Source organism: Pygocentrus nattereri, chromosome 13 (assembly GCF_015220715.1).
Source record: "Pygocentrus nattereri isolate fPygNat1 chromosome 13, fPygNat1.pri, whole genome shotgun sequence".
Classification (NCBI taxonomy): Eukaryota; Metazoa; Chordata; class Actinopteri; order Characiformes; family Serrasalmidae; genus Pygocentrus; species Pygocentrus nattereri.
In genome coordinates, this window is record NC_051223.1 from 20,022,616 (window position 1) to 20,035,689 (window position 13,074).

At 41.0% G+C, this 13,074-nt stretch overlaps 1 protein-coding gene across 1 annotated transcript in view; it reads right to left on the reverse strand.

Annotated features, from left to right (window-relative positions):
- myo1d (myosin 1D) overlaps window positions 1-13,074 on the reverse strand; it is a 111,579-nt gene that overhangs the window by 16,532 nt on the left and 81,973 nt on the right. The window contains exon 21 of the mRNA XM_017695921.2: window positions 11,593-11,747. Within this exon, the coding sequence (XP_017551410.1) occupies window positions 11,593-11,747 (155 nt within the window). The remainder of the gene's footprint in view (window positions 1-11,592; window positions 11,748-13,074) is intronic.

Consider the following 13,074-nt stretch of genomic DNA (forward strand, 5'->3'; position numbering starts at 1 on the left):
GTTCTACAATATCTGTAGTACATATCTGAATGTTTCTGTACATTCCATATACTCTCTATAGTTTCATTTGTATTGTTTTTGTGTAACATTGCACTGACTATATCAACCTCCAGTAAATAATTATGGGCAAGTTCATTGCTCTATGTTGGAGTAATGTACTAATTCACAAATCGTAAAATTCCACAGCCTGTGTTCATGTTTTTATTGTTTAAATCAATGCAAACATAATTGTTGGGTGTAACAGCTTTCTAAGCCAACTATTTTATTATATTAGACCTACAGTTTATGTACTGTAAAAGAAACAGAATAATTTTGTTCATTTTATTCAAACTAGTTCAGTAACATTAAATGTTATATTTCTGGTTCTGGTAATTAATAAGACACATTTCTATAAGATATCAGTAAACATATCAACACCTCGTAATTCCATATTTTGGATGTATTTTTTATTAATTTTTTTATATACCATTTGAAAATGCCAGCAGCTCTTTCTATTTATAATGAATGGACCAACAGAAATGTTCCATGTGGAATAAAATGGTACATCAGCATACATTAAGGTTAAGATCATTCTGCTTTAAAGATACATATTCAGAGATCCCAGGCTTTCTTGTAATAGTAACGATATACAACATAAAAGCATAACACTTCTTCATAAATCGCAGCCAGAGACAATGGAAACCTGTATTTACCTTCAGGGCAAACAATTAGCTGTCTATTTAAAGAATGATTCTTATCTCTCATCTCTCTCTTTCTCTCTCACAGGAGATGTGTCATTAGCATTCTTTGCCTGGATGGCTCACTAATGGACTAAATATCAGACGAGCATGGATTGACTGGTTGCTATGGGAACTGCATCTGCAGCAGAGAGGGAGAGGTAGGGTGAGAGAGTGCAAAGGGGGTGTAAAGGCAAGAGGAAGAAACCATGGAAAGGGTAGGAGGGAGAGAAAGAAAAAGGGGGAGGGGTGGTGGGGGTAGGGGGAGAGAGAGAGAGAGAGAGAGAGAGAGAGAGAGAGAGAGAGAGAGAGAGAGAGAGAGAGAGAGAGAGAGGAGGGAGGAAGTGAGAAGAAGAAGAGAGAGGGAGAGAGAGAGAGAGAGAGAGAGAGAGAGAGAGAGAGAGAGAGAGAGAGAGAGAGAGAGAGAGAGAGAGAGAGAGAGAGAGAGAGAGAGCGCGCGAGTGCAAGCAAAAGGGGAAAGGGAAGAAGGGGAGAAGGAGCATAATTGGGAGCGAGCAGAAAGAATGACCTTGCTGAAGGAGACCTGAACTGTGGCCAGTGCACTGATGGCACACTTTCTCTGGCACATAGAGAGATGAGGGCTGTGTAGAGTTCACATTACTGCCCTCGCTTTTTTGAGAGCCACTGATCTTTTTTTGCTATTTTTGCAGATGTGAAACACGGGTGTAGAAATGAATCCATCTAAAAGGTGGTGATTCAACGGCATCGATTTTGGAATATTAGTTAACTGATCGTTTTCAATCTTTTTTCTGCTGTTATAGAAAATGTGAAGAAGCAATACAGGTGTAAAAATGCTTCGATCTGAAGGTGCCGATTCAACTTTTGGAATGTTAGTCAATTATAATAACCTTTAATATAGCATGTTCTTATTTTCAAATTTTAAATAAAAATAAATTTATCTGGCCAATTTTAAGTGAAAATTCACAATGCATCTATTCTTTTCCTAAATCAAATTCCCTTAATCAAATCAAATTGTAAGGTCAGATATTTCTACACTTAAATAACACTATGATGAATCTGTCACTGAAAAAGACTGGACAATGTAGTAACAACAGCAAAAAAAGGAGGAACTTTTTACAAAGCAAGTCTGCAGCATAGAACCACAGGCAGACACACACAATAATACCCCCCACCTACCACATACATGGTGAGCTCTACCATTTCACAGGTCAGAGCCTGCCTGGCTTCTCTCCATCATCTCTGCTCAGTGCAGAGAACAGGCAGCGTGCTTTAAAGCTGCCTGTCGAGCATCAACACACCATGAAACCCCACAGGCTTCCAGACCTTCAGAGAAGGCCTAATTATTTCTGGGAACTAAAAAACATACATGCTGGCAAGTTTGTTTTTGTCTGTTAGACGCATCATACTTCTTGTAAACTCCACAGATATTGCAGTAATACTCTTATTCCATTCTGATTCTGTTCTGACTGAAAACAAATGGGTGAAAATCTTGAAACAGAACAAACAGAATCCAAACAGGGATGTTTTCAATCGTATCTGTCCAGATAAATCCAAGCGAGTTCTCTCATTGGTTTGGCCTTTTGGAGGCCTCCAAGAGAAAGTCATTCATCTGAGCATTCATGTGGTTTATGTGGGAGGTAAATAAAATACGGAGGGTGTGAAAGGGTGTTTAGTTTATTAGCCAGGTAGCATATTTCAGTTTTGGCTTTTTACAAGTGTTTTTGAATAAATGAAGCAGAAATAAAATGTTGGTTAACTGTACATTTACTAATGTTATTCGACTATGCTTATGGATGCTTCGTTTCTCTGCCAGTGAAAATAGTTGATGTCACAACTCAAATTCATGCTGCGTTGACTTTATTTTCAATGCAGCTTGACTGAATTTCAATGTACCCGTCTTCATTATCCGACTTTGAAGGCTGTTAATGCTTGTTCAATGCGGCAAAATTGTTTTTCAATAAAACTGAGACCACTTATAAACAGCACAATTTCCAACATGGAAATTTAGAACAGCCAAAAACAGTATTCTGCACTGCACCAGTCTTAGCTTAGGTCTAACACACTATTAGAAATCCTATAAGGGGTTTCGAGAAATGAGCATCATCACGGAGGTGCTATTTTTGACATTTATGACCCGAACTGAAAGCATAGCTCTAAAAGCCATATTTCGCCACTGTCCCTGACATAACTAAAACAGACATGGCAGTTATTATGAACATTGATATAAACATAGCAGATACTGTTAACTAGATTAATAATATTGGATGAATATAACATTAGTCTTGCCCAAATGCTCTTATAAGGCATCTTTTTTCACTGTAATGTGTTGGCCTAAACTAGATATATGCATATTTCATCTATGTCATTTCTTGATCTGACCATGTCTGCACATCAGTGATGCTTGAACTGGAGACTGGCCCAGTTGTAGCAATAAAGGCTGAGGGCATGCTCTGGATAATAACTGTGTAAAAAGTGATCAAAGCCCGAGCACAGATCAATAAAGAGCTATGGCACGTGACTCTGCTAAGTCATACCCAAAGAGAGCAAGAGAAAGTGAGATTGCAGTAACTGAGAGAGGAGGCAGGTATTGGTAATACACCAGAGTGAAGGACACCTGGCTAGATAATGAATGAAAATGTCATGAGATAATGCCTATGTATAAGCTGGAAGGACAGTTGTCATCGATCAATGAAGTGTTCAAACCCTCTACATCAGGTCACTGATCTAACAGCATGACAATACACAATTAGCTGGAGATGCTGGCTAGTTTCCCACTTGGTTGCATACAGCATGCACTATTCTTTGACCCGTCTTGACCGAGCTTGCACCATACATTCAGCCGCTGAGGAACACTCCCAAGCAGATGTGATGTGAATTCAAATGCCATGATTCGTGTCCTCAGAGAAGTGTAAAAAAATAGAGTTAATGAATTCCTGTGGAGAGCACATTCACTTGGCTTCACATAGGCCTGCAGCTTGAGCGCCAGATATCAAAGGAGACGAGTTTTCATTCATCTGCCTGAGAGTTAGACATAAGAACAGCAGACAACAGAAAGTTTTGTGGACGGCCCAATTTAAACAGTTAACACAAACACAGAGGAGCTGGCATCGTGCAGTGGGATTCCCTCCATTTGAAAGAGTTGCAGACAAAAACAGTACAGTTTGAGAAGCTCTAGTGACTGGAACAAAACAAAACAGTCAAAAGATTCCCAGAATATGCTTTCTTCTTTTTAAAGAATGAAAGTGTTTCACCTTATCTAGAAAGTCAGGTCTACACACGAGAATAGTTTTTATCATGTCCTTTTTTGCTTTCACTCAGATCACTGTGGATGTAGTGTATTCCTGTGTGTGTGTGTGTGTGGGGGGGGGGGGGGGGGGGGGGTGCCGTGTGCGTTTGTGTGTGTGGTTAGCAGACTGATGGAGATGACAGAAGGAATGACTACAGTGCTCCCTCTGTAGACAACAGAGAATCAGGTGGAGTTACATAGATAGAGAGAGAGAGAGATAGATATTGAGAGATAAAGAGAGAGAGAGTGAGAGAGAGAGAGAGAGAGAGAGAGAGTGAGAGAGAGAGAGAGAGAGAGAGAGAGAGAGAGAGAGTGACAGAGAGAGAGAGGGAGGGAGGGAGGGAGGGAGGGAGGGAGGGAGAGAGAGAGAGAGGTTGAGTACATCCTGCAAGATGTGCATCTCAATGTTGAACACCCAGCTAAATATAGAGCTACATCCTGCTGCTGAAAAACAGTAAATATTTTATTTCCAACTCCAGAAGGAGGAAAAGAGAGAGAGGAGGAGAGGCAAAATGAGGATGAGAGCAAGTGGGGTGGTGGTGGGGGGCGGGTGAGAGAGAGAAGGAGAGAGGTGGAGAGAGCAAGCAAGTGAAATAGAGACAGACTGAAAGAGAGAAACAGACTGAATGAGAAAGAGAAGGACACAGATAGAGAAAAGACAATGTTAAAGAGACAAAATGAGAAAGAGTTTGAATGAATGTGGGAGAGTGACAGAATGAGATAAAGAAAGACAGATGGAGACAAAATAAAAGAGAAAAGATAGAGAAAAATAAAAGTGGGAAAGAACAATTAAAAGAAAGCAAATGAAGACAGAAAATGAAAGAGCGAGACAATTACATATAGTCTGTTTCTGTCTTTCATTCTATCTCTCACTTTTTCTCGTTTCTCTCTGTAAAAGAACAAGAAGTAGACAAAGAAAGACAATGAAAGAGGAGAGAAAGAATGCGAGAGAGAAAGCAAGAGATAGAGAACTCAAATGAAAAAGAGCCAGAGACAGAGAAGGACAAAGATAAAAAGAAAGACACAGAAAGAGATAGAAGAGAGAATGAGAGAGCAAAAAAAAAAAAAAAGGGAAATATAATCCACTCTTTTTTGTAGACAGACGGGTGGGTTATCAGAGACAACTGCCTGGCGTCATCAGAGATAAGAGGGTTATGTGCTTACTCACAAAAAGCACAGCGTCCGCCATTCAGACTGATTTGGGTTAGATGGAATGTTTTAGTGTCCTATTCATAGCAGATGAAAAATGATTATGCTTGCAGTTTTTGAATCAAGCACTCTGGCACTAAAGTCAGCTTAGTATCAAACGTTAGAGAAAGATGCAGCGAAGACCCAATTTGAGCCAAACGAGAGGACACAACATGAAGGACACAGATAACATATAACTGGTATTATGGTAGGAGAAGCTGCATTAATTTCAATAAACTCCAATTGCTCATTGTCTATAACGAAAATCACACTTCTGTTTTTAATTACAGAACATTATACACATTGCAATCATTTCATAATAGAAAACTCCACATATCACAGTCACTGTGACAGTACACGGTGCATTAGACAGATCCTGAGCGTGTTGCAGGTTCTCCTGTGGGGCTGGGCTGCAGGCTTTGCTAAATGGGCTGAGGCTGTTGTGGTGGTTGGTGAAGGAGAGATAAAGGTTAAGTATACATCTACAGGGAACAGCATGCGGCCTCTGAGTAGGGCCTTTTTGCTCTGCACATGGATCATCATCACTGATGGATGGCTTCACAGAGAGAGAAGCAGAACAAAGGTAGTATGGGGTGTTTTCCACACAAGCTTGGAAACAATGTGTAACTGTGTCAGGTCAAATTCAAACTGTGCTTAAAATTACACAATGCTCAAGCTAATACTAACAGGGCAGAATGGTAATGTAGCGTAGGCATTAAGCAGTGTGCGCATTGTTGTGAAAAAAAGGTTTTATGTGCAATTAGATTACTCACTTCAGAGCAGCTTTTTCTGACCCCATCATTCACTGACCTTGAAATGTTGACGTACATTCATTTTTTATAGTATTTTGCCATTTCTAAACATAGAATATAAAAACGGGTAACGCTTTATACATACATATGAAGTATTCACAGCATATTCATAGACAGGACAGTAACAATTAATTCATTTCATTCTGAAACATTAATATATTTAGTAGGGAGTAACAAATGTGTAATGTAATGAACTGAAAACTCGGTGATGCGTAGTGTATACTTCATAATTTGCCCAATAATAAATTCAAATCTATTCAGGGAATAAACAGCCTACAATACTAAGCACACAGTAACCCTACTGAAGAGAAATTCTTTTGTGGTCATAAAGCACTCAAGACTGAAGCAGAAGCAACGTGAATTACCTACTTATACATGAAGCAGTATTAGACATTCAAGATGATCCCTTTGTGAAATAATAGTGAATATTTAATGAAACTTACACACAGATTCATAATGAATCCAATATAGATATCTTTTGAATTTTCTTTGTTCCTTGAGAAGAAGTAATGTGTATTTTTCATGTATTCGCCATCATAGTATGAAGTATACACTGAGCTTTCAATTCATTACATTGCATGTTCATTACTCATCAATGTAATGTATTTAATTAAATGTATTTAATGATTAAAATGAATGATGAATTTATGAATATACCTTGAAAGCTTCATGCACAAAATTTCTGTGCAATTCTTTACTGAAAAACTTTGTGTTTCAGTTTCTTGAATTCCCTGCTAACTGGCTAAACACATATCACAGCCACACAGCATTTGGTATGTTTGAGTCTCTGATGGGTGGCCTTAGAGTAATTAAATCTGATGTTATTCATTTAAAAACTGAAAAATTATTCTGTAATAATAAATAACATAAACTTTTCTGAAATTCTTAACAATTCTTTTCAAACTATCACCATAACATCACTGTTATGGTCAGTTCAGTCTCTGCAGGGCCTCCTTTGCTTCCACTCAGCATGTCTAGGCAGTACTAGACAGAAAATTGCAAGTATGTCTTCTATTAAAATCCTTTTTTAAGGTTTGTGTAAAATAGAAATGTAATATTGGAAGCTTGAAACATATAAAAATGCTGGTGCTACCTGAAACAGTTGTACCTGAAACTTGAGGCACTCAAGTGGTTAGGTTAAATTCCTCAAACATCCTTACAGGCCAACTTTGACCTACAGCTCAAAGTTTTGGTCAGTCCTAGTATAACCGTCACATCTCTGGGTGTTCTCCCTGCCTCTATCTGCACCAAATACTACAATTTCCATAATTCTCTGGACTCCAACACCATAGACTTGACCAATCATGAACCACTTCCTAGATCCACGCCACCTGATTACTGAACGTCACCCATGCCCTGTTACTTGTATAAATATCTGTCTGTACTGTTCTTTGTCAAGTACTGCCAACCTCACCCTTTGGGTGAGCGTCCTTTTCTTTGTCAGATCTTTCCGTATTTATAATCTTTTTCTCATTTCATGTCTTTCGATTCCCTTTTTAGATGTTGCTTGTCTCAGACTGATTACTGTTTTGGCTTGAACCCATGCATGTATTTGACCCTCTGTTTTCAGTGAGCACTCATGTTTGTATTTCTACTCATCGCTGTTCTGAATTGGTCTGGCGCTGACACTCCTTTTGTTAACCCCTTCATTTTTAATAAATACTCTTTGAACTTTTACATCCGAGAGTGTCTGGTGAGCTGGACTAACGTTACAATAACGCAACTTTTGCGATAAAAACAATTGCCTAGGTTTCGAAATCTGGCCCATTTCTACCTCTAACTAGAGAATAAGCAAACTGGAATAAGCAAATTTGCCCAGTCAGAAAGTTGACCAAGTTCATATCATTCCTCTTCATGCACACAAAAGTTAGATCTGCATTGCATCATTTTAAAAGTGCTGCACTAGTGATTTGTGCTTGGAGGTGAAGAAAAGGACAAAGACAATTACGCTGGCATGTTACCAAGCACGATTCTGCATGTTTGGGTCTACAAGCACGTTTAATCACACACAACCCTGTCCTAAAGAGACCAAAACGACCACAGAGTGTCCTCATTACCCATCCTGCTGACCACTCCACTGACAACATGGCTTAACATCTCTCTGAGTGACACACACACACACACACACACACACACACACACACACACACACACACACACACAGACACACATCAGCTCAGATTACTCTGAGTGTCTGGCCCATCCTCTGCAGGAAAAAATTCAAAGCACACTCCTCCACATGCTGCCTCGGTTGAACTCTACTATAATCGCTCTCCAGAAAATTCTCACTGCTTTATCTGAATAGATGCTTGCAGCATTTCTAGTGCATCTCTATGATCCACACTCAGTTATTCTCTGCAGTATGTTGCATAATAAGCAGACTAGGGAGCAAAGGGGATGTGATTTTACTGTAAAATGTTGGTGGACCCATGCATACTCATGTTAAGGTCACTCCTGGAGAAGCTGGATATGTAAGAGTGCACGGTATAATATTTCCAACATTAATGCTATATTGCAGGGTAACAGGTGTAGTTGTTGTGTAGTTTAGGTGGCATCGCTTCTATTGCAGCGAAGAAGCCATAATAATGCAAGTGCTTTTGGCAATGGCATTATTGTTTGCCAGCTACATAAATGCATAAGTTTTTACTACACAGAATTAATTTCTTCAATATCATGTGATTCTAATGAGAGGTCTAATTGTTGGAGCTATGTAGTATCCCTCTTTTAGGTGTTAATCAGAAGCAGCAGCAGTAATAGTAACAAACACTGAAAGCCGGTATAGTACTGCTTTACAGAAAAATCTGTAATCACATTACAGGTGCTTTAAAAAATGGGGTGGTTACTAGCAGCATAACATTAAAACAACTTTCACCAAACATGATTTCTGAGATGGTGAAAGTTATGCATTATTTTATTCAGCCTGTTTGATTTTGGTGAAATTTCATAGGCATCATGACACAGCGACAGCCAAGCTGACCAGATGATTGTACCTCAGCAACCTGTTATAAATGTCAAATTTGTCCTTCAGAGCACATGGTGTAACTTTCCGAATGCTACTCACAGTGAATTATGGACACCAGAGCTGTTTGCAATCCTCTCAAAATGAATGTAGCTCACATTTTGTGAGGAGCAAAGGTGAGCTTTGTCACTAAAAATATTCTGCCACATGTTAGTCACAGATTACATTTCTAACAGGTAATTGGTTACTTATGTACTCTGTGTTTTTGAAGTAATCTCCCAACCCTGGTGCTAATATATTAATTATCATTGTCGTTTAACAAGTCCAGATAGGGTCACAGTAGCAGTTGGGAGAGCAGAAAATCTCAGATGACCCTGTCCCTCGCAACCCCCAAGCCGCTCCCAGGCCAACTTGGAGATGTAATTCCTCCAGCGGGTCCTAGGACGACCCCGGGGTATTATCCCGGTAGGCCGTGCCTGGTACACCCCTACCGGGAGGCGTGCATGGGGCATCCGAATCAGATGCCCGTACCACCTCAGCTGGCTCCTCTTAATGCGGAGGAATAGCAGTTCTACTCCAAGCTTCTGCCAGATGGCCGAGCTCCTCACCTTATCGAATAGAGTGTAGCCCTCACCCTGCGAAGAAAGCTAATTTCTGCCGCTTATATTCTCATTCTTTCGGTCATTACCCACAGCTCATGACCATAGGTGAGGGTCGGTTGAAGACCGGTAAACAGAGAGCTTTGCCTTATGGCTCAGCTCCCTCTTCACCACTACAGTCCTGTATAGTGACCACATTACTGCTGCCACCTGTCCCAGCCTGTGGCCGATCTCACAATCCTTCTTCCCATCACTCATGACCCAGATCCAGAGATACTTAAACTCCTCCACCTGGGGCAAGTCCTTTCCCCTTACCTGGAGTGGGCATGCCATCCTTTTCCAGGCTAAGACGATGGACCGCATACCAACCACTTCACTCAGCTGCAAACTGCTCCAGTGAGTGCTGGAGGCATCCATGTGATTCAGCCAAAAGAACAACATTGTCTAGAAATAGCAGAGCTAACACTGAAAGGGTCCGACTTAATGCTGAGTACACAAACACAGCTCTCACTCTGGGAGTACAGAGATTGAATGGCCTGGAGTAGTAGCCCCAGTACCCCATACTCCCGGAGGACCTCCCACAAGATATCTCGGGGAACCTGGTTGTAAGCCTTCTCCAAATCCACAAAACACATGTAGACTGGATTGGCAAATTCCCATGCCCCCTCAACAATCCACAAGAGGGTGAAAAGCTGGTCCATTGCTCCAATCACACCTCTCCAGGTCTCCCAGTCATTGCTAACATGAGCATTGAAGTCCCCCAGCATGACTATGGAGTCTGTAGGCGGGGCCCTTTCCAGAACCCTGCTCACTTGCTCCAAGAAGGCCAAATACTCTGACATGTTGTTTGGTGCATAAGCACACACAACAATCAGAGTTTTCCTCTCTGCGATTTTAATTCGAATTGAGGAGACCCTCTCGTCCACCGGGACAAACTCCAACTGCACAGCCGCCAGCCAGGGACTCGTGAGCATCCCCACTCCCACCCGGCACCTCTCGCCCTGTGCAACCTCTGAGTAGGAGAGGGACCAACCCCTACCAAGGAGTTTGGTTCCAGAGCCGACACTGTAGGTGGAGGTGAGCCCAACTATATCTACTTGGTACCTCTCAACCTCCCGCACAAGCTCCGGCTCCTTCCCCCCCAGTGAGGTTGGATTCCACGTGCCAAGAGCCAATTTATGCCGCAAGGGCCTAGGCCACCAAGGGCCCCCCTGCAATCTCCCACTGCCTGTGCAGCACTGCACTGCTCCCCCACGCTGGACATTGTGGGTGGTGGGCCCACATGGTCTCCCACGTTGCCTCTTCGGGCTGAGCCCAGGCCTGGCTCCAGGGGTAGGTCCCGGTGACCCTCTCCCGGCCAGGGTACACGATTTTCTGTGCCGATTTTTCATGGTGGGTTTTTGGATCGCTTTAGTCTCGGCCTTCACCCCAGACCTGTTCGCTCAGGGAGACCCTACCAAGAGCATACTGTTCTCGACGACTTAGCTCTGAAGATCCCTAGACCACACAAGCCCTTCCGCCACGACAAGGCCCCGATCCAGATAGGCCCCAATAAATATATTAATTAGTATCTCAAATACATTAATGGTAGTATATAAGCTATTACTTGGGCAAAACTTTGTGATACAATACTGTGATACATTATGGCAAAATATGCTTTTCTGAGTATATCATAGCTATTACCAGTACTTCTATAACATTGAATAAACTGCATCATAAAAATTAGATTGGACAGAAGGGCCAGAACGATAGACTCAGCCCACAAATCAATTCAATTCTTGTACTGGGATCAAAACTCGCTCTTCTAGCGACACTTTGTATAAAAATGTAATGAAAGAAATAGGACTATAACCACGTAAAATATTTTTGTAAAATAATAAGGTCCTACTGTGTCACTGGTGCATTTTTTCCTTTCCTGCTTGTTTGCAAAACTTCAAAAAAGCTAGATATCATAATACATATGATTATAAATAGTGAAATGCTTTCCACTACTGTGATGTTATTTTGTTTTTTTACTGCCCTCATGGTGAGGCCCTAAAAACACATGTACCTTTTGAAGTGGCTGAGCAGGGTGCCCACCAGTTCTCCTATGCGGCTCTCCCCTGCCGGCACCATGCCCTGCAGGCACACAATCAGGTCTCGGTTGTCCTTTGTGTGGAAGACAACCAGCTGGTCTTTCCCCGGAGACACACTCACCCCGGTCACCTGGGAGAAGGAGAGCACGGAGAGAGAGAGAGAGAGAGACTGAAAACAGAGCAGACATACATATACACAAGCCCATACACAGCAGCTCAGCCTTGCCTAACGAGCTCTGCCCTTATTAATGTAAATCTCAGACTTAATAATGATTCCATTTTACCATAATTCCTAAAGAAACAATGAAATGCAGCATGAAATCTCAAATGTTACCACAATGAAACAGAATCGTTTCTAAAAACACACTTATTCTGGCCCAAAAATAAGCGTATAATGCAATGGAATATAATAGTAATCAATTCTAACTTTAAGATTACACATTTTTATTGATGCATCACAATATATTGTGCATTTTTTTCTCCTCAGAGTACCATCACTGAAACACAACCTAAAAATTTCATACTGTAAGCAAGTTTGAAGCTGCGCATACAATAACAATGAACCTATTAAAAACAGGTGTCACCCTCTGTTGTGCAAAAACAGAACAAAGAAATCTATGGGTAGTCTTGTATGTGACCATCAGTTTTCTGCTTATACCGACACATGCAAACTGTGGCTTTTAGCAACGAACCACAAACTACCATGTACTGAATATGTTTTGAGCTGGTTTGGAGACATTTTGGGCATGTATTTACAGAAACATTTTGGGTGAAGACTGACTTTCAGTGTTTCTTAGCATCATTAGTCTTACAGCTCCAGCTGTAAATGAAAGTATAATCTGGACATAAAAAGAATAATCTGGACATAATATATGTCTTTGCTGATTGACAGCATTTGGGGTCAGTGGAAAATCATGTAATGTATCATGTAAAAGGTAATCCTTTAAGTTTTATCCTTTATTTTACTATTTTACTATTTACTTGCACTATTTAAGTTGATCTGTTCTTTATGAAATGTTCACACAATAAAAAATTCCAGTTGTATTTTTTTCAAATACTGTGAAAAAAACTGGGGTTACAAGGAATTACTCATATGGGACATCACACAAGCCCTCTACAAAAACACATCAGGATCTTCACACACGCTCACTTGTTACCGTGAACCTGCTGTACTGCCACATCCTAGTGCTGGTGCCTATCCTAGCGGTCATCGGGCGGAAGGCAGGATACACCCTGGACACCAGTCCATCGCAGGGCAGACAGACAGATATACACAATCATACACACACACACACTCACACCTAGGGGCAATGTAGCATGTCCAATTGGCCTAACTGCATGTCTTCGGACTGTGGGAGGAACTTCTGCCACAGCTTAAAACTGAAATAAATTTAAAAAGTTGGAAGTGCTATCAGTTCAGAATGTAAATAGAATGTAAATGTACCAAGCTTCATAAC